Source organism: Suricata suricatta, chromosome 10 (assembly GCF_006229205.1).
Source record: "Suricata suricatta isolate VVHF042 chromosome 10, meerkat_22Aug2017_6uvM2_HiC, whole genome shotgun sequence".
NCBI classification, from domain to species: domain Eukaryota; kingdom Metazoa; phylum Chordata; class Mammalia; order Carnivora; family Herpestidae; genus Suricata; species Suricata suricatta.
In genome coordinates this window covers 106,180,786-106,201,351 of record NC_043709.1, presented here as the reverse complement: position 1 = coordinate 106,201,351, position 20,566 = coordinate 106,180,786, and the positions used below count along the sequence as shown (strand labels likewise).

General features: G+C 43.2%; 2 protein-coding genes across 3 annotated transcripts in view; one reads left to right on the top strand and one right to left on the bottom strand.

Annotated features, from left to right (window-relative positions):
• LOC115305343 (translation initiation factor IF-2-like) overlaps positions 1-20,566 on the bottom strand; it is a 145,133-nt gene that overhangs the window by 57,203 nt on the left and 67,364 nt on the right. The window contains exons 3-5 of the mRNA XM_029955569.1: positions 10,855-10,921; positions 10,086-10,587; positions 7,521-7,565 (exon numbers count right to left, since the gene is read on the bottom strand). Coding sequence (XP_029811429.1) covers positions 7,521-7,565; positions 10,086-10,587; positions 10,855-10,921 — 614 coding nt within the window. The remainder of the gene's footprint in view (positions 1-7,520; positions 7,566-10,085; positions 10,588-10,854; positions 10,922-20,566) is intronic.
• Positions 10,074-20,566, top strand: part of MPP7 (membrane palmitoylated protein 7) — a 298,285-nt gene continuing 287,792 nt past the window's right edge. For both annotated transcript variants that reach the window (XM_029953189.1, XM_029953188.1), the window contains exon 1: positions 10,074-10,272. The gene's annotated coding sequence lies outside the window, so the exon portion shown is untranslated. The remainder of the gene's footprint in view (positions 10,273-20,566) is intronic.

Genomic DNA, 20,566 nt, shown 5'->3' with positions numbered 1-20,566 from the left:
AACACCAAAGACTTAATCATCCATTTCCTACATAAAAGGTAGCTACTTTTTTGCATGGACCTCAAGCATATTGTAGTATAGAGGTGGAATTTAAGGAAAGGTATAAAGCAGGCTGTGTTGTAGCCTATGAACAAGTAATATATTGTATCATTTATCTTGAATGTATCATAGATAAGCTGCTATATAACGATTGCCACGTCAGAGAGCTGTGAAATTAGGTGATTAACTAGTTGTTACTTAACCTTCTAATTTCTGTATAAGTCTAATTACATGAAACAGAAGTTGGTGTTTTGATTTTTTACTTTGCTTTTCTGTTTGGAGTGTCATTGCAACTACTGTATTGTAAATGATGGAAAATAATTGTATATGTTAAAAAAATATGAAACTTTATAAAGTAAAAAAAATAGTAAAATTTTTAAATAAAAAAATAAATAAAAATAAAATGTAAATCTGAAAAAAAAATTACCCATTTTGGGAGATGTAAACTCAAATAACTCCGGAGGTCAATAAGCACCAGAAAGTAAGAGTGAAGCAGGTGGAACATGGTCCATGGCAGATTGCAAAGCACATGGCAGCCTTGCAGGGGTCAAGGTTTCTGTTCTTGGCAATTGTTTCTCTGGGGGAGTGTGGGCCAGCCTTGCCGTAGCTTCCTTTTTTAAAAAATAGAAACTGGCATCTCCTGATTTTGAAATGTTGGCTGGCAACGGATCCAAAATTTTTACAAAATTTGTGCTCACCCCCAACATGACTTCTTGGATGGATTAATAACTGCACATATTAGTAGGCTGGAAATAGCCTTAGAAAGATACATGAGCTGTCAAAGGTCACACCAGTAGCTTTAGTGTCTAAATTGGGATTGACATTCAGGGCTCTAATATTATTCTCTAATCCTCTCCTTTGGAGATACTTCAACAATTTGTTCACTTTCTCAGAATCATCTGGACTTTGTTCTAAATTTACTGCCTTTAATGAAATACGTGGGAACTGGAAAAAACTCCCTTAACACCACATCTTTGACTAAACCTACTGCAAAAAATTGGTGCCATTAATCCCGTTCATGCAGTATTTGCCTTATTTTCTTCTTTTTTTTTTTTTTTCTAGATTCCATGTTCATTTGTTTGTCTAATCCATGTTACACTGGAGTTGAGCTGGGGTTTGCAAATGCACAAATTGGAATTCTGTAATCTTCTAGAGACTATGCATTTCTCTTTAGACACTTAAAATTTGTTTAAATGTTTATTTATTTTTGAGGGAGACACAGAGCACAAACAGGGAGCACAGAGCCTGATGCGGGGCTCAGACCCATGAACCATGAGATCATGACCTGGGCTGAAGTTGGTGTTTAACGGACTGAGCCACCCAGGTGTCCCTTTTTAAAAAACTTTTTAAAAACTTTTTTAAAATTAATTTTTGAGAGAGAGAGAGAGAGAGCGAGCGAGCACAAGCAGGGCAGAGGCAGAGAGAGATGGAAACAGAATCTGAAGCAGGCTTCAGGCTCTGAGTTGTCCGCACAGAGCCTGACTCGGGGCTCATACCAATGAACTGTGAGACCCTGACCTGAGCGGAAGTCAGATGCTTAAACCAACTGAGTCACCCAGGCACCTCTCAATTAAAATTTTTTTTTAAAGTTTGTTTTTGAGAGAGAGAGAGTAAGCGAACACACACACACACACACACACACACACACACACACACACACACACGGGGGAGGGGCAGAGAGAGAGGGGAACAAAGGGTCTGAAGCAGGCTCTGTGCTGATGGCAGCAAACCCAACTGAACCCCCAACCCTTGAGATCACCACCTGAGCTGACGTCAGATGCTCAATCGACTAAGCCACCCAGGTGCCTTTTAACTTTTTTTGAGTAATCTCTACCCCCAGTGTAGGGCTGGAACCCCCCCACTCTGAGATCAAGAGTCACATGCTCTACTGACTGAGCCAACCAGGTGCCCCTTACGGCTTTCTATCTTGCTACTGCTTCTCTTTATATGCTTCTTAATCTCCTTCGCACAATGAAGAGTTACTCAGGTTTTAATCGGTGAGAGGAGGGAGCTTCTGCTTTCCAGGTCAGCACTAATTAATGAATGATATAGTTTCTGGAGAACCTAATAGCATGAGAGCAATTTTGCTTGTGACATTCCCTTGTGAGCTCAACAAGGTAAGTACAAAGATACTGAGATTAATTAAATATAAGTGCTGAATAACTCATTTCAGTATAAGGGTATTTTTTCCTCAACTTTGATATCAATGCCCTTCTGAATGCAAAGTGCTCACTCTGATCATACGTGTTACAAAGTGTAGATGTTCTTTGTTCTTTGGGAAGCTGACTAAATAGTGACAAGATGGATTTTTTGGTAGTTATAATTGCTCTCATTTTATAATCATGGCACAAAGGTCTTTGATCTTTTTTTTTAATGTTAAATGCAATTTAAGAAAAACTGGTTTTCTTATCCTAACTTCAAATGTCATGGGGGTGGAGAATGTTCTAAAACTACTCCAACTCCTTCAAATTTACAGACACGGGCAGATGGAGGCTTATTGGTTTAGTATGAGAAACTTTAAGTGATTTATGTCTGTCTATCTATCTATCTATCTATCTATCTATCTATCTATCTATCTATATCTCTACCTACACCTTTATTGAAACCCATACAGATATCTGCATCTATATCTTTATTTTTATCTATATCTATAGCATCAAATACATCACAGGGCACATCTGGTTTGGACAACTGGAGAATAGATCCCAGGCGGAGGCTCCTAAGTTAGCACACTAGCATGAATCATCATCAGCCTATTGATAAGTTCCATCGTCCAGAGGTCTTGATTTACTCTAACACATATGGTCATATACTATGCTGAGGCCCGCATACAGGTTTGTAGATAGGTTTTCATCGGATCACTGGTAATCAGCAGATACCCCAAATACCCTGTTGTCACTCCTCACCCCCTACACCTCAGAGTTATTAAGTGGCTCTCAGTTTATACACAGAAATCCTTGTGGGGGCAGCCAACTGCCGATTGCATTGGAAAACAATCTTGAAGCATTACCAAGTAAATATGAATAGAATAGAGCCCTGTCAGTGCTAACAGTGTAGATAAGTGTTGCTTGTCTTGGTACAACTGGTGGGTTCAAAACTCTCCCATTTTGGGCGCCTGGGTGGCTCAGTCGGTTAAGCGTCCGGCTTCGGCTCAGGTCATGGTCTCATGGTTCGTGGGTTTGAGCCCCGGGTCGGGCTCTGTGCTGACGGCTAGCTCAGAGCCTGGAGCCTGCCTTCGGACTCTGTGTCTCCCTCTCTCTGCTCCTCCCCTGCTCATACTGTTTCTCTCTCTCTCAAAAATAAATAAAACATTAAAAAAAAACCTCTCCCATTTTGAAATTAGCCCAAATTTGTGACTTACTGTGTGCCAGACCTGGGAGATGCCGCTGGGGGTACCATGGTGAATGAGTCAGACAAAGCCCCCGACATCACGGGGACCATTTCTTTCATTTATAAGCAACAACAAGCCAGTATTTTGAGTGAAGAGAAAAAATATTCTCTCAAGCTTATTGTCTTAGAATTTTGTTTTTTTTTTAAATTTTAATGTTTTATTTATTTTTGATACAGAGAGACAGAGCATGAGAGGGGGAGGGGCAGAGAGAGAGAGAGAGAGAGAGAGAGAGAGAGAGAGAGAGAGAGAGAGAGAGAAACGGATGTAGCCTCCAGGCTCTGAGCTAGCTGTCAGCACAGAGCCTGATGTGGGGCTCGAACTCGCGAACGTGAGATCTGACCTGAGCCGAGGTCGGAGACATAACCGACTGAGCCACCCAGGCGCCCCTTGTCTTAGAATTTTGATTGAGGGCCCAAGAGATTAGTGAGGGATAAAGCAGAGTTTCTTAACCTCCTCCCATGAACATACTCTCCCCTTGTTAACAGGATCTCTGCTGTAATGTGTTAGTCAATTATGTATATCTGGGGAGAGAACAGTACGAAGGGTTGTATCAATTTCTCAGGGCTCATGTAATTTGAAAAAGCTCCTCAGTTGACTTTGATATCCTTTAATAATTTCTCTTTTTGCCAGCCTGTAGACGTTACTGTTTCCACATACACATACATTTATGGTATTTTGAGTGTTATACAATTGTAGTTGCAGGATTCTGATGACTTTGGGGATGGGACACTGGTGGCAGTGACGCTGTGTGACTTGGTGCAGTAAAAGGAGATGCAGGTATGAAGACAGAGAACTAGTAACTTGATCTGGAAGAATTGATCATTCATGATAAAGCCCAACAGCCGCACACCACCGGAGACAAACCTGAAGTCAGACTTACTCAGGTCGATGAACTTGTAACAGGACAGAGTGCTCCAAGGCACCCCGGGAGGGCCTCACCAAAAAAGGAGGAGACAAGGTTATTGCACGTTGAGTGGGAAAGGTGGAGTGAGGTAAGATTTGAATGAAAGAGTGTTCTGATGGTCTCCAAGCAGAGCAGAGCTGTGAGTAATAGTTTATAAATATTTAGTAATATTTGTAGTAACATCAGGTCTGGGCTGAAGGGCATACTCGGAGTCCAGTTTCCTTGGATTAATGTGTCTCCAAATCCTTTACCTAAAGGTCTGCACTTCAGCCGAAAATCAAGGCTGCTTCTTTGTGTCAAAATGATCTACAGGCTCCCATCATCCAGGCAAGAGCAAGGGTTCCTCCTTGATCTCCCTGAGGAGGGCAGGAAGGACCCTCCCTAGTAGGACCCCAGGTGGGACCACCCCAGCACCTGGGTGTGTGTTCTCTGGTTCTTGGGCTCCCTGGCTTTTGCCTGAGGTATCTAAAATGGAGAGACTGAAGGGGATTGCTTGAGCCATTAGTTCAGAGAGAGCAGGGAAGAAGACTCGTGTGCTCTGAGAGTCCGCTGTGCTCTGGTATCCGTGTCAGTGGGAACAAAGTACACATGGATGTTTCTCGAGGACTGGAGGAGAGCCGTTTGGGAGAGAGCTGTGCTGGAGATGTGTAAGTCCCGCCCAAAAACAACACCTGGAGAGGTGACCAAGAGGAGAATTAGTAGAAAGTAGCCTTCCAGGAACCAGAAACTAAGGGGGGAGGGCGTGGGAAGTGGCAGCCAGAGAAAATGGCATTGACCAGGACAGGAGAGGCAAAGTCAGGTGTTTTCAGCTCAAGTCTCTTAGATTGTTGGAAAGCACCCAAGAGGGGAAGTGCTCTGTGTAGTCATTGGCCAGGTCCAGAGGGACATCTCCCTGCAGCAAGAATAGCTGAGCATGAACGTGGGCTCTTTGGAGTACTCTGGTCTCCTTACCTTGTGAATTTGGAGGCGGTTCCTTTTCCCCCCCGCCCTGGGAGGGCCCAGCCTGTCTGGGACCATGGCTGGGGGAGTGGAGGGAAGCTTGAAGTGTTGATCAAAGTGTATTGGCATTCATATTAAAATTTCTGAGTGAAAACTCTATTTTAGGGCTTAAGCTGATCAAAGGGTTTTTATTATCTAAAAGCCATCAGAGAAGTTATGGGACAGCCTGCATGCTCATCTGAGTAAGTGTCGAAGGAACAGTGGCAGGTGAAGGTCCACCTTCTGCCTGTACCGTTTCATTGGTCCTGCTTGTTCTACGTGCCGGTCTCAGCTGAGCCCAGAGTACTGTTCACTGATACCAACTGGGCAGGTGCTTTTGCTCTTTAGATAAAGCAGTGTCAAGAGGTATACTTCACACAGGGAAATTGGGAATTAGTACAAGACTTAAATGGGAATGGCAGCTTGAAAGTGGAAGACACAAGGGTACTTGGTGTCTGGAAGTCAACAGAAATAAAGAGATTTCGAGAAAGTGGGCAATCACCATTGAAGACTTTGCTCTTGGGTTCTGGGCCTTCATCTTAGTGTGAAAGGACAGGCAATGGCTTTCACTGAATAGAAAATCGAGCCCCACCGACGCCACAAAATGTTGGGTGGGCGGGTGCATGATGCATGCCTATCTGGCAATCTGTCTAGTGCTTATTCTCTGGGAAGCCACTGGCCATCAACAGAGATGGGCTCTGGCAGCCATGTTGGCAGCCCCCACGCTCCCCACTCCTCCCCACACCTCCATGATGACAGGTGGTGGGGTAGAGTGGACATGGACCAGGCATAGCCACTCGTAGTTTCTCTTCACAGACTTTGGGATTGTGTCAAGGTAGTTGGTTAGGCTGGGGGCTGGGGAGCACTAGAGCGGCTTTACTTTGACTCCTGTACTTAGGAGCCAGGAAAGCTGTTTCCTAGAGAAGAATAGGAGAGTAGAAAGAGGCCGGTTTGGGGCACCTGGCTGGCTCAGCCGGTTAAGCCTCCGACATCGGCTCAGGTCAGATCTCACGTTTGTGGGTTCAAGCCCTGCATCAGGCTCTATGCTGACAGCTAGCTCAGAGCCTGGAGCCTGCTTCCAGTTCTGTGTCTCCTTCTCTCTCTGCCCTTCCCCCTCTCATGCTCTGTCTCTCTCTGTATTAAAAATAAATAAAACATTAAAAAAATATAAAGAGGCCGGTTTGAAGATAGAGAAAACTACAGCCAAGTTCCTCTTGTCTTTCAAGTCAAGACTGACTTATCTTCGCCCTTAGAGTCTATGTCATCCCTCTGTCTTAAGCATTGATTTTTGAACTATATTATTAGGGCACAGAGATTACCTTTCAATGGTTGCGTTTTTTATTTACTTTGTAATTTATTTAGTTGCTGCATCTTTTGATTCACGGGCCACTGCCAGCTGGATGCACCAAGATACTTTGACATTCTCAGCATTTCCTCTGGTTGGCCCTCCACAGTGCACGTGTGTGTGTGTGTGTGTGTGTGTGTGTGTGTGTGTGTGTGAGGGGGTACTCTCTTTTCTTATAGATACCTCGTAATGGTGTGAATTCAACCAGTAAAGAGAGAGCCTTGCTGAGAAGCACAGGGAAAGGCCTGAACTAGTAGAACAGATCTCTAACTCCAAGGGCTTCAGCTCTGTCCTAATTCTGGACAAATAGGATTAATACTGTTAACTCATTACTATCCTAAAAGAAATCTCATAGTTATAAGGGTGTGTGCGCTGTTTGTAATGACTTTTGTTGAAAAAACGAAGGAGATAATGTGAAACAACAGTCTGTTTCTTCTCATGCTTTGCTCAGCTCTTATGCTTTCAGAATGCTGCTTCTGATTGGATTTTTGTATCCACATTCTGGGCCCATCCAGGCTAGGCACCATTGCGATGCGGGGAAAGTGGATTTTTTATGCAATGCTTTCTAAGGCTTTGCCTTAGATTTCCTTCTTTTGGCCCAGTGTCCCTTTGTTGTTGCTCCTTGGATCTAGAACCTAGTAGCCTTTCACTGGAATGACTCCCTACTGAGTCAGTGATTCCTCATTTCTTTCAGGAGGATCTCCTTGGCTCCTTCTCGAGTGTTCCCAAAGCACCCTTGATTTCCTTATCACTTGTGCAGTAACAATTTGTCTGTAGATCCACCTGGGTTGGTATTGTACTCATATTACATTCCCTCATCCAGCCTATCCCTGCAAAATAGTAGGTTCTTTCTAGATCTGTACCTGATAGGCTGGCTTGGTGAGTAAATGTCCACTTCTTTGGTGACCCTGAAAAAGGAAAAAAAAAATATTCCAACATTAGTAACTTAGTGTTACCCTATCAGGAATCTGTGATAAAGTACAAACTTCTTTCATTGCCTACAATGTAGGGCCATACAACTATACGGGACCACTGTGCCAGTCTAACCACACTGGTCTCCTCTCTATTCCTACAACATCGCTTTTCTTCCTCCTTTAGGACCTTGGCTCTTGCTATCTCCTCTCTAGAAACACCATTGCCCTGGAGCTCTGTAGAGCTCGTGTTGTCTGATTTAAATAGCAGCTCAGATCTTAGAGTATTTCTCTCTCCCTTCCCAAATTCAGGGAGCACCTCTATCCCTTGAGTCGCTCTTTTCTTCTTTGCCTTTATCCCTTTCTATAAGTGCATTTGTTTGCTTGTTCACTGTCTTTCTTTTACTGATAAATAGCTCCTACACTGCCTTGTTCAAGGCAATGCTTAGTAGAGTGCCCAGTTCACTGAAGGAACTAGAACTTGATGATTAATATTATTACATGTTTGTTGAGTAAATGAATACAAGAACTAATTTTTAATGTGGTAGGTTTTTTTTTTTTTTTTGAGAAAGAGAGCATAGGTGGCCAAGAGGCAGAGAGAGAAGGGGACAGAGTCCAAAATGGGTATGTGCTGACAGGCTGACAGCAGTGAGCCCGATGTGGGGCTCGAACTCATGAATTATGAGGTCATGACCTGAGCTGACGTCAGAAGCTCAACAGACTGAACCACCCAGGTGGCCTATAAAAGAATAATTTTTGATATAAATTACTTAATCCCAAAGAAAGGATGTTTAGTGGAATTCTAGGCATTGTTGTGGGAAAACCTTTTGGAGTGTTTTCTTGCCAATTTGTTCATAGTAGGCAGTGCTAAGTTCTTTTTTTCTTACATATTTAAACATAATTAAATCTTAACAGTAAGTTACTTGCTCAGAGTATGCTGGGACACCTATTTTCAGACAATTGTTTAGGATTCTATTTACTACAAAGGTTCTATAAAGAATTTGTTAGGCAATGAAGTTACTGTCCTCCAAAGAGTCTTATCGTATTCTCAGGAAAAAAGAGAAAAAAGGGGATTTGCCCATTCTTTGTATTGAGTCTCTTGTCCTTTTCAAGTTCATGTTTTACCTTAACATTTCTTTCCTTCCTTAGGCTTGCATTTTGTCAGCTTCCTTTTTTTTTTTTCACTACTATATAATTCATGGAGTTGCTGGGGCAAAGGCTTTATTTCAAACAGCCTATTTCAGAACCTCATGGGAATGACAAGAAGCACAAATAGGCAGAGAGAGTTGAGGGACTAAGGCAGCCAGAGAGTTCTGGACTGTGGCCCCCAGGTGTGCTTCACTCCCTTCTAACCTGGCTAGGATAACACAGGGCCGGCCTATTCTGGTCTGAGAGCTGCAATTACTTAATTACAGGTCATTGATCATTCTCTCGCTCCTCCTCCCTCAACTTTCAATTTTCAAAGTCTAAGTCACATCTTCAAGTTCTGTCACATTCCTTTCTTTTTGTAATTCCCTGTATCGGCTGAGTTTTTGAATTTATATCTTCTGAATTTCTTTCTGTATACTTTGTATTTTTGTTTTTGTAAATGCTTTATTTATTTTGTCCTTTGGATTCTAAATTCTTCCTGTCAGGGAGTTTTCCTATAAATCTTTTGAGAGTGTGATGCATTCTACATTATGTGTAAGTAGCATTTACTCAGGAAAAAGCATGGGTGAGCCTCAGTGATATTTGGTGATACTTGTAAAGTTCTTAGAAGGGGCTGATACCAGTTCATATTGTTTTGATGACCATCATATGTTGCCAGTATTATGATATATTTTTTCTATCGTGAAAGCAGTAGTCCCTTGGACACCCCAAGGTTTGCTTTATCATTCTTTTCACTTTATCATTTTCTACTTAAAATATTTTTCTAGGTAATATATGACTCATACACAGGTAAAACAAAAGTTACGTATAACTTTGCCAGGAGCGAAGTCATTTTATGTCTTTTCTTCGCTTAGGACAGACAATATCCCTTTGAATCTTATGCCGCATTTAAAAAATACCCAGGAGAGCTCTCTAAATCCAAGCTAAATCCATGTTAAAGGTTAGCTGTTATTCATCAAGTTCATTCTGGAATCAAAGAAATCTCCCACATCTGGCAAGGAAGCCTGGGTATCTGGGATTCTTCGCTTCGGAGAGGTTGCAGGTCTATAAGACAATCCGTCCTGCAGCCACCTGGGAACCGAGCGAGTAGGGGCGGAGCTTCCGATGATGAGGGGAGAGGGAGAGGAGCTACAGAACTCTCACCAATCAGAGCTCCGCTTTGTTTCCTCTTACCGACCAATAAGAGAAGTCTGCTGCCGAGGCTGTCTTCAAGTGCGAGACGCCTACCTCAGTCACGGCCTATAAACAGGCGCGTCTTACGAAGCGTCTGAGGAGCTCCCGCCCCGCGGGCGGAACGGCCCCGCCCCCGCCCGCCCCTTCGGCCGTGGCCCCGCCCTTCCGAAGGAGGGGGCCAAGTCGGTTACTCGCCCGGCTGGTGGTGGGGGCCGGGCTCCCGTTGGGCTCGAGCGTTCTGCGCCCGCCGAATTGGTGCCGAACCCGCTGCCTCCTGATTGTCCTTTGCGGCGGCTGCGGTCGCTGCCTCCTTGTCTCCCGACCCGGGGCTGCAGGGGCCAGAGCGATCGCGCCTCCCGCCGGCCGCGGCTGCCCAGAGCAGGTAATGGGGCGCCGGGGCTGCGGCGCCTTATCGGAGCACCGGTGCGGCACGGGCGGTGGGGTCTGTTCCCCTTGCTGCTCCCGCGGGCGGCGGCCGGGCCAAGCCGGGCCGCGTCACCCGGAGCCTCCCGCCGGCCTCGAGGCGCCTCCTCCCTGGAGCTCGCGGCGGCGGCGACACCTTGCGGGGAGGTGGGGGCGGGGGCGGACGGGCGACCGGGAGGGGGAAGGAGGGCAGCGGCGGGTGGGACCCCTTGGGGACTCCGCCTGAGGCGGCTGGGCCCAACGGAGGGCGCGAGGACGCGCAGGTGGAGAAAAGCTGCGGAGTTGAGTCAGAGTCAGGCTCGCGAGGAAATAGGATCTAATAAAAAGTAGCGATAAGCTGAGTGGCTTTTTTTTTTAAACGAGAAAGGTGTCTTGGGGATTGTTAATTACATATTCTTGACACAGGCGCATTGCAGGGCCACTTACACATGAATACTGTTCACTTATTAATTATTATTTTTTAAATTAAAAACAGTCTTTAACGTGAACTTGTTTGGGGACTTTTCCTTAAGTGACAAGTAGACCCAGCAGTGTGACTCACCTTCGTCTGGGCTGAAGTGGGGAACGGTGTGATGGGAGTGAGGCGGAGGAATGTTCACGAGAAATGCCTGCCCAGGTTTAAAGGCTTGTGGGGGTGGAATCTTGTTTCTGTCACTTTGTCATGGGTGGGAGTAGAATTGGGATTCTTTTTTCTTCTAATTTTTTATACATTAGCATTCAAATAGAAAAAAAAAGCTTCTCTAAAAACCATCTCTGGTTTTTAGCTTTTAGGGATGCACCTGCTTGGTACTCCGTAATATTTTGCACAACAAGCCAGGCAATTCGTTACATGGATTGCACTTTGAATCGTTATTACCTTTTCTTGGACTTGCTTAATATCCTTTTCTCATTCACTATTTGGTAACAAGTGACATGGTGAAGGTCACAGGTGTAGGTGGTAATGGCACAGTGAGAACTCTTGGAGCCGTGTTCTCCCCTTCCAGGTGCACTCCAGTTCCACAAATCAGTACAGATTTCCCCCCCCCCCCCCCATCTAAAAAACAGAGTGTTTCTATGAAACCTTTTCTAAGCTGACGGGCTGCAAAACAGCATTACTACTTCTATGGGAAACATTTTAGGGTTCCAGATCACCCCAAAAAGCCCTCTTAGGCTTTTCTGATTACCTTAGGACACATTTTGCTAATGGATGCATAAAGTAAGTCAAGATACAGCACAGATGCTCAGAGAGAGGTCAAGGCTGCGGCAGCTTGATGCTGGATGCTGAGTGCAGGTCCCGGGGGCGGGAGCTAGGCAGAGCCCCTTCCAATGCTTGGGGTGTGTGCTGCCTCGATACCAGCTGATGCAAAACAAAACATTGAATGCTATTTTCGCTTTTACATTAAAAAGGAAAAAGGGAAAATTCTCTATTGGATTTCTTTCAGGTAGCTAAGTAGGTCTTCCGTAAAAACAAAGTAGTGGTCCTTGCGTTTGTGAAAAACGAGAGATACCTGTATTTCCATTTAGGTCTTTTAATGAGACTCTCATAGACTCTTATCAGTTTTGTAATCCTTCCATTCAGAGGCTGGTAATGCGTATCATGCCCATTTGACAAGTACCTAAATGAGAGCCCTAGCGATGAAGAGACTTCTGTTCCAGGTCACCTGATGCCTACTTTATTTTATACCTGTAATGGCTTTCATCCAGGATCTACTAATGTCCCACCCTCAAGCAAGCGTCTGCATACCGATTTGATCATGTGATACAAGAGTCACAGATGAAGGTGGTTATTTCCAAGTAAAGAAATATTATCTCTTAGGTTTATTTTTTTTCTTCTCGAGGTTGCTAAATAGTTTAAATCACACGAGGAAGGTAATTTTTCATACAGGCAAAACATTCCTAGTGGTGTTATGTGAAAAACCTTTATTTTGAATTTTGGGAGGTTTTCCAAATTAGAGAACCATAACCTATTTATGTTTGCATCTGTATCTTAGCAGTGGACTTAAGTACTGTGTTTTGAATTGCACTGAAGTAATTTCTGTGCATAAGGCAAATGAAAATGAAGCATGATGCATTTTGGTCATGACTTAGGACTTCTTTTTGTGAAAGGTTTGCTATAAACTTAGTGGAAAAATCGAAAATGTAAGTTTGGAGGTTAATGGAGAGCAGGCTTAGATGGATGGTTGGGAGGAACCTTTTGAATGATGTCAAGGCTTGGGGAACTTTAGGGGATTGCTTGGTTATGTTAAATTTAGTAGTCGGAAGGAACATGGAAATGTCTTATGAATGAATGAATGGAACTGTGCTAACCATGAAGTTGTCCCTTTACATGGCAGATCTATCTGTTGTATGCAACGCGTATACTTTGATATGTTATCCTTGGAGGATACAAGGAATCCCTTACACAAACCCTATCGGTCTGCCTGTGATTCTATTTGTTTTTGCAGTAACGTCTTAATTTTTAGTCTCCTGTCAAAATTTCTGGCACCCAAGCAAAAATTTCCACTAAGAAACCTTTATCAGTCTGTTAGTTTGTACAGAAAATGAGCCCTCTTTTCTTCTGAATACAACCCTCTTGCCAAGTGGGAACAAAAGAGATTTAGGCTGTTTGTATATATGGTATTTGTTGTATTCTTATCTAGGGTTTCTGTCCTTTTAAAAAGAATTAATTTAAACAATGTTACACAACTTCCACTAGGTGGTGCACTGGGTGCTTCTTCATGGAGAGTTCAATCAGATTTTTTTTCCCCTTCTGAGCATTCACTGACAAACATACAAGTGTAGTGTGACAGTTTCTGTTGTAATGGCAGTTCAGAGATAATTGCAGTGAGTGCCTTAAGTCAGTTTTATTAAATGAGATTATTTGGAAGGAAACGGCAGCTTAACTTAAAATGAAGGACACTGTTAGTAATTTTAGAAAGAACTTCTAAAAACCTCTCTGATTCTCCGTGATCAGGAACCAAAAAAACCATCAGAGTGTGGATTTTTGGTCCTTTTTATGTATACTTGCACTTTTTCTTTATGGCTGTGTTTTAAAAAATATTTTTTTAATGTTATTTATTTTTGAGAGAGAAGGAGACGGCATGAGCAGGGGAGGGTCAGAGAGAGAGAGGAAGACACAGAACCCGAAGCAGGCTCCAGGCTCTAAGCTAGCGGTCAGCACAGAGCCCGACGTGGGACTCGAACCCACGAACCATGAGATCATGACCTGAGCTGAAGCCAGATGCTTAACTGACTGAGCCACCCAGGTGCCCCTTTATGTCTGTGTTTTAACTCTTATATGAATTATGAGCTATTTGAGCATAGTTTTATGTTTTGCTTTCTTTGATTACTGACTCCTGAAAGATAGTGGTAGAATTAAAGTGGGCATGTAGAACAAGATTATTCAAATCTTAAAAAAATTTTTTTTGACTTTTATTTATTTTTGAGACAGATACAGAGCGTGAGTGGGGGAGGGTCAGAGAGTGAGGGAGACACAGAATCCAAAGCAGGCTCCAGGCTCTGAACTGTCAGCACAGAGCCCAACACGGAGCTCAAACCCACAAACTGGGAGATCATGACCTGAGCTGAAGTCGGCTGCTTAACCGACTGAGCCACCGAGGCGCCCAAGATTATTCAAATCTTGAATATGAGCAAATTCTTAGATTATAAAAATTTTTTCCAGGCACATAAAATAAAACACTTTTGGTTTTCCTTTCTTGAATGCTCACATAATCTGTTCTTTTACGAGAGCATTATTATCAGCTTACTTCACATAAAGAAGTATTCTCCCTCGATTGTAGGAGCTAACAGGCTTGTTTGTTACTGATTAATTGCTGTTATGGATTCTTATAGATGGGGAATGAGAAAACCTAGCTATTGCTTTCAAAAGGGGTGCCAGTTTTACGTATAGAAATGGCAGTGTTACTGGAGAAGGACTGGTTAGGACAATTGCATTTTGGCAGATGTAGAAAGCATTGGCCTTCTAAGAGGCAGGATAAGTACTTAAGCAGGAAGGTCTGTAGGTGGTTGGTGTGTGTTTCAGTGCCAATGAATTGTGGTGAGAAGGGCTTTGGTAATTTGTTTCTTGGTAACAGCTGGAATTCTCGGGGGATTTGATGGTGCTTTGGGAGGGGGAAAAGATGTAGGTGTCATTCCTTCTAGGATGTAGCCCCTCCAGTGCTGCCAGCCCTTGAGTGAGCGTGGCCGTGGAAAGGTGGGTGGTTTAAGTAGCTGGCAGATTACAAACTGCCTGAGTGGGGGGCTTCCCAGAGCCCTCTGCACCTTTGACTTGAATCAAGTCCGTATGCATCTTATGTCAGGTTTAGAGCTGTCCCATGGTACAGACGTTGGCTAGCTAAGTCTTTAGTCTTCAAATTTATGGTTTTAATGTTTAAAATAAGTAGAATCCTGAACTTCAGAAAATTAGTAATTTGAGCATGTGAGCGAATGGCTTTACAAGAGTTTTTAGGCATATAGTCAGTTCTCCTATTATGGTAGGTGCTTGGATCTGTATTTACTTCTGATACTGTCTTCCACTCCCTTGAATAAAAGGAGTCTGAAGAACTTGGCAAATTTAAGCGCGCGCGCACGCGCGCACACACACACACACACACACACACACACACAAATTTAAATAATATACTTTATCGCTCGAACTGAGGACTTGAGTTGGGGTAGGACAGAAGGCTCCTGGTCTAGATATTCCTTTGAAAAGAGAATGGTCAGGTAGGATGTGGTAAAGGGCAGGCTAGGTAAGTGGATGGAAACACATGAACACATTTTGCGCTAGTGTACATAGTGAAAATCTCCACTTAGCTTGATTCATGATAAAAACGTGTTTGGAAGAGGGTGCCTATATCCATTTATTTAAAGCACTTTGAATCTTGAGAATGCAAATATTCCTGAAGGTTATAAATTTTTTTTCTTTTTTTGGCAATTGGAAGTTTGTTGAAGGCATGTTGTAAAAATCTGGAGTTGAGCCAGGGATGAAAAAGGGTTATGGAGCTGTGGACCAAGCTTTGACAAGCTTTTGCTGCCGCTACTCAAAACATTTTCGTCCCCTTCCTAAGATAGCTTCTGATTCAACTTCTGAAGGTTCTGTTTGGACCTCTCTGCAGTTTTTCGTGTTTGGAATTTAAAATCCAATTCCTAATAAGTCCAATCAGAGTAGACTTTTTATGTATTTATTTATTTATTTTAGACAATTGAATCAGGATACAGATTTGGCATTTTGTCGGGTTAGGGGAAGAGTTACTGTGTCTTGAGAAAAAGAATGAACATTATTCTGATGTTAGAGTCATTTTAAATGGATCAAAAGTTTATGTTTTGTGATGATCATTTCCGTTTTAACATGCATACACTGAGTATGAAAACTGGACCAGTGGTTCTCAAGCCTTCGCGTGCCTCGTGCTCACCTGGAAACCTGGGGTGCTAGCTGGCTCCATTCTTCTTGTTTCTAATGTTTACTTATTTGGAGAGGGAGAGGAAGGGGGAGAATCTCAAGCAGGCTCCGTCCTGTCGCACGCCGGCCGATACAGGGTTCCATCCCACGAACCATGAGATCCTGACCTGAGCTGAAATCAAGCCATGCATGCTTAACCAACTGAGCCACCAAGTCGCCCCTTATGGTTTCTGACTCGGTGGGTCTGGGGGTGGGTCCTGAGCATGTGTCTTTCTAATAAGTTCCCAGGTAACGGTGATGCTGCTGACCCAGGGACCGCCCTGAAAACCACTGAGGAGACGCCAGGTGGAATAGAAGGGTAGTGGTGAAGAAAATAGGCTTTGAAGTTTGCAAGATCTGCATTTGAATCCCTGCTCTCTGTCACCAGCTAGTTCTTTGACTTCAGGCACATTTCTTCCTTTCTTTTCTTCCTTTTCTTTTTTCTTTTCTTTTCTTTTCTTCTCTTCCTTTTTTTTCCTTTTCTTTCTTTTCTCCTTTCTTTCTTTCCCTCTGTTTCCTTTCTGTGATAGAAACAGTAATAGTGTCATGTTGAGTATTAAGTGAACTCAAATGTGTGGAAAAGCTCAAAGAACAGTGCCTGCCAGGTTGGAAATATGCGATAAACGTTGGCTCTTAATCCCCCCCAAATCAATTAGGATATGAAATAAGTAGAATTCTGAATCTTATAAAGTTGCAGTATGTTCCTTAAGGACAAACTTTCCTATTCATCCTCATTTTCTGGCAATCTCCTGTGGAAACGGTGTACGAGTACTCTGTTTCTGTTTATCAAATGAAGGAAATGTTTGTGGATCTAGTAATTTTCCATAAACATTTTTTTAAATGTTTCTCTAATTTTTGAGAGTTAGAGACAATATGAGCAGGGGAGAGCCAGAGACAGAGGGAGACACAGAATCTGAAGCAGGCTCCAGGCTCTGAGCTAGCTGTCAGCACAGAGCCCGACGCAGGGCTCGAACCCACGAATGTGAGATCATGACCTGAGCCAAAGTCGGAGGCTTAACCGCCTGAGCCACCAGGTGCCCCAGAAACATTTTTAAAAATATTCACATTGGTGTTGTCTTTTTTTCCCCCCTCCTGAAAAGGTTTCTTTTATCAAAATATTTTGGTTTCTTACAGTAGTCATTGATTGCAGTGCACATTTTATACAGCAGGAGTTTTAAAGGTTGTTCTTGAGAGTTCAATGACAGGAAGTCCCTGAGAGTCATCTTTAGAATATAGTCTCACCAGTAGGGCACCTGGATATCTCAGCAGGTTGAGCATCTAACTCTTGGTTTCAGCTCAGATCATGATCTCACAGTTCGTGAGTTCCAGCCCCGCATGGGGATCTGCGCTGACCTTGTGGAGCCTGATTGGAATTGTCTCTCTCCCTCTCTCTCTGCCCCTCCCCGGCTTGTGCACTCTCTCAAAATAAATAAACTTAAAAAAAAAAATTTAAAAGAACAGAGTCTTGCCCGTGGTATGGGGGCTGTGTTTGATGACCCCAAATGCAGTGCTTAGAGATTCTCCTCCCCCTTTGGTTGCATGCCTGGCTAATTCTCTTTCTGTGGGTCTCAGAGCCCGCCTCTGTAGAGCAAGCCTCTGAAAAGGGTCACACCTCATTCCTGATGCTTCCTGTCACTGTCACCTGTTTTACTTCCCTTGATGCACTTGTCACCCTCTTACAGTGTTCCCTGTTGACTTTTTACTGTTTCCTTCAACTAGAATGTAGACTCTGTGAGGGCAAGGCCGAAGTGCAGCACCTGGTAGTCAGGGACTTAGCACTTAGTGGTTCCATGAAGGCATGTATGTGGGGAGGATTGCTTGGCCAGGACAGGTGTGCAGGCTTGAATTAATGCTCCCTTGGTGGCCCCCTGTCATTATCCGTCCATGCTAAGGCTCTCAGTTTATTCACTGTATCTTCCCCCTTCATCTCCTATTCCATTCTTGTTTCTCCTACCTGGCCCCTCCCCCCATAGGACCCTCTCGGGCTTGTGCATGACTAATTAAGTTCTGCCAGATTATGATCTGTACTAATAAACTGGCTGTGCCAGTTTACAAGGTCGCCAGCTGTCGTTCCCCACATTCTTGCTAGTACTTGATATTTTCTGACCTAAGCTTTTACAATCTGATGCAACAGATGGAGCCAACTGGGCACAGGGTGATCAATGATTGTTCCGATTTGGAATTCTGATTCCTAATGCCGCTGAGTATCCTGTCATAAGCTTCTTAGCTGTGTGGCTTTCCCCTTTTGTGAACTGGCATTTATATATTCTTCACTTCTTTTTCTTTTAAAATGTTTTTAACATTTATTTATTTTTGAGAGAGAAACACAGATCATGAGAGGGGGCGAGGCAGAGAGAGAGACAGAATCTGAGGCAGACTCCAGGCTCTGAGCTGTCAGCACAAAGCCTTACACTGGGCTCCAACCCACGAACCTTGAGATCACGACCTGCGCCAAAGTTGCAGGCTTAACTGACTGAGCCACCTTGGCGCCCCCCGCCCCGCCTGCCTTTTTGAAATTTCCTCTTTTTCTGTTAGATTTCTATAGCCTTCTTCCTGCTTTTCTGCCCTAATTTACAGGAATGTTTTGTATATTCTAGGTGTTAGTCTGTTGGATTTTAAATGGTGTAAATATCCTCTTAGTTTCCCTCCCTCACCATTTATCTAGTTTCTTTTTTGAGATCCTTTATTGAATAGATGCTTTAATTTTGTTATAGTTAGATCTGTTTTTTTCACCATCTACCTTTTGTTTAGGAAATATTTCTTCATTATTTAACAAAGGTATGTTCTCAGAATGTCTCTTCCTGTTCTACATCCACAGTGGTTTTTGTTTTTATTCTCATTTTCATTACTATAACCTGTTTATAGATATTGGTATGCATGTGGGGGTGCGAGACCCACCTGTATTCTTTTCAGATGTATTTAAGCTGGTGGTTTTTATCCCTGGCTTTTCAGTAGAACTAACTAGGTAGCTTTATGAAACATATCCCCCAATTTTTTAATGTTTTTTTTTTTAAGGGGGTGAGAGAGAGAGAGAGAGAGAGACAGAGCATGATTGGGGGAGGGGCAGAGAGAGAAGGAGACCTATAAATCAAAGCAGGCTTCGGGTTCTGAGCGGTCAGCACAGTGCCTGACTGGGGCTTGAACTCATGGACGATGAGATCATGACCTGAGACAAAGTCGGATGCTTAACTGACTGAGCCACCAGGTGCCTCACATATGCCCCATTTTATCCCTTATCAACTGAATTGTAGTCTAAAGAGATTGGAGCAATCAGTGGAATTACTGGACTGCATGGTATTTTTTAAAAGATTATTTTTGAGAGAGAGAGAGCGCGTGCGTGCACATACTAGTGAGGGAGAGGGAGACAAAGACAAAGAATCCGAAGCGGGCTCCAGGCTCTGAGCTGTCAGGATAGAGCCCCAGAGCCCAATGCGGGGCTCAAACTCACAAACCGTGAGATCATGACCCGAGTCGAAGTTGGATGCTTAACTGACTGAGCCACCCAGGCACCCCAGAATATACTGTACTGTAACTCTGTAGTATGGTATAAAGTCTGGGGTTGTGATACCTCCAGCTCGATCTCCTGTCTCCAGATTGCTTTGGCTATTTAGGGTCTTTCATGGTTCCACACAAATTTTAGGAGTATTTGTCTTCTGTGAAAAATACTGTTGGAATTTTGATAGAGATTGTAACGAATCTGTAGATTGCTTTGGGTATAGTGGACATTTTAACAGTAGTCTTCCAGTTCATGAGCGTGGACTATCTTTCCATCCTTTCTGAGACTGATCTTTCCCCTCGTTGATGACATTTATTCCTGGGTATTTTATTCTTTTTGACTGTAGCTCTTCATATCTGCTTAGTAGAAGACAGATGGATTTTTCTTTCTGTATTTGGTCTGCTGTGATTTGTTGTTTGGTTGGAAGATGTGAAGGAAATCCAGTCTCATACAGACCTGTAGTTGGAAGACAGGAGTGTTTTGATGATAATCAAATCCTGGACATTCTCTTTGACACTACATCAGAGCTCTTTAAGGGACAGTTTCTTAACAGTTTAGTTGCAGACTGGAGCCTTAACCCATATCACACTTTTGTCATTCTGTTACATTTAATTTTATTGGTATATCTTGGCCTTTGAATCTTCGTACATGTTTTGGAACATATTGGTTCATCATGGAATTATATCAATCTCCCAAATGTTGGCACCTTTTATGATACTATTTGAAAAAAGTCACATTTGTTAAAATCACCTGTGATCTATGAGAAAGTGAGGAAGCTGTCAGTGTTCCTGGTGCAGATGTAATTGTTGGAAAAATCCAATTTTTGCTTGAAAGCTTGAATTTTTTCCCAGACAACAAAATGTTGGGTGTTTTCCTTGAAGCTGTAGGTTCACTTTCTTCATTAAAAATAAAAAGTCTCTCACATACCTCACTTTCAGTACTTAATTTGCCTTGCCATTCTTCTCTCCTATGAGGTTGATTCTCTGGGGGGAGGGCGGGGGGGAAGCCGCCAGCCCTGCTTGCACATCACATAGTTGGCACAACGTCTTTCCCTGGAGACAACCATCCTACGTTAGTGTGTAGCATAAATTCTTACACGTACTTCCTGTTCTGTCAAAGAACATTAAGAAGATACGTATTCAAGAGTCGAGATTTCACACAATTGTGAATTTTCACTTTCTCATCAAGGACGTTCTTTAAAAAAAAAAAAAAGTTTATTTATTTATTTATTTTAATAGTTTATCTTTAACTTGGTTTCCATATAATACCCAGTGCTTCTCCCCACAAGTGCCCCTATCCGTGACCATCACCCTCTTCCCGTTGTCCCCCTCCCCCTTCAGTCCATGGTCCATTTTCAGT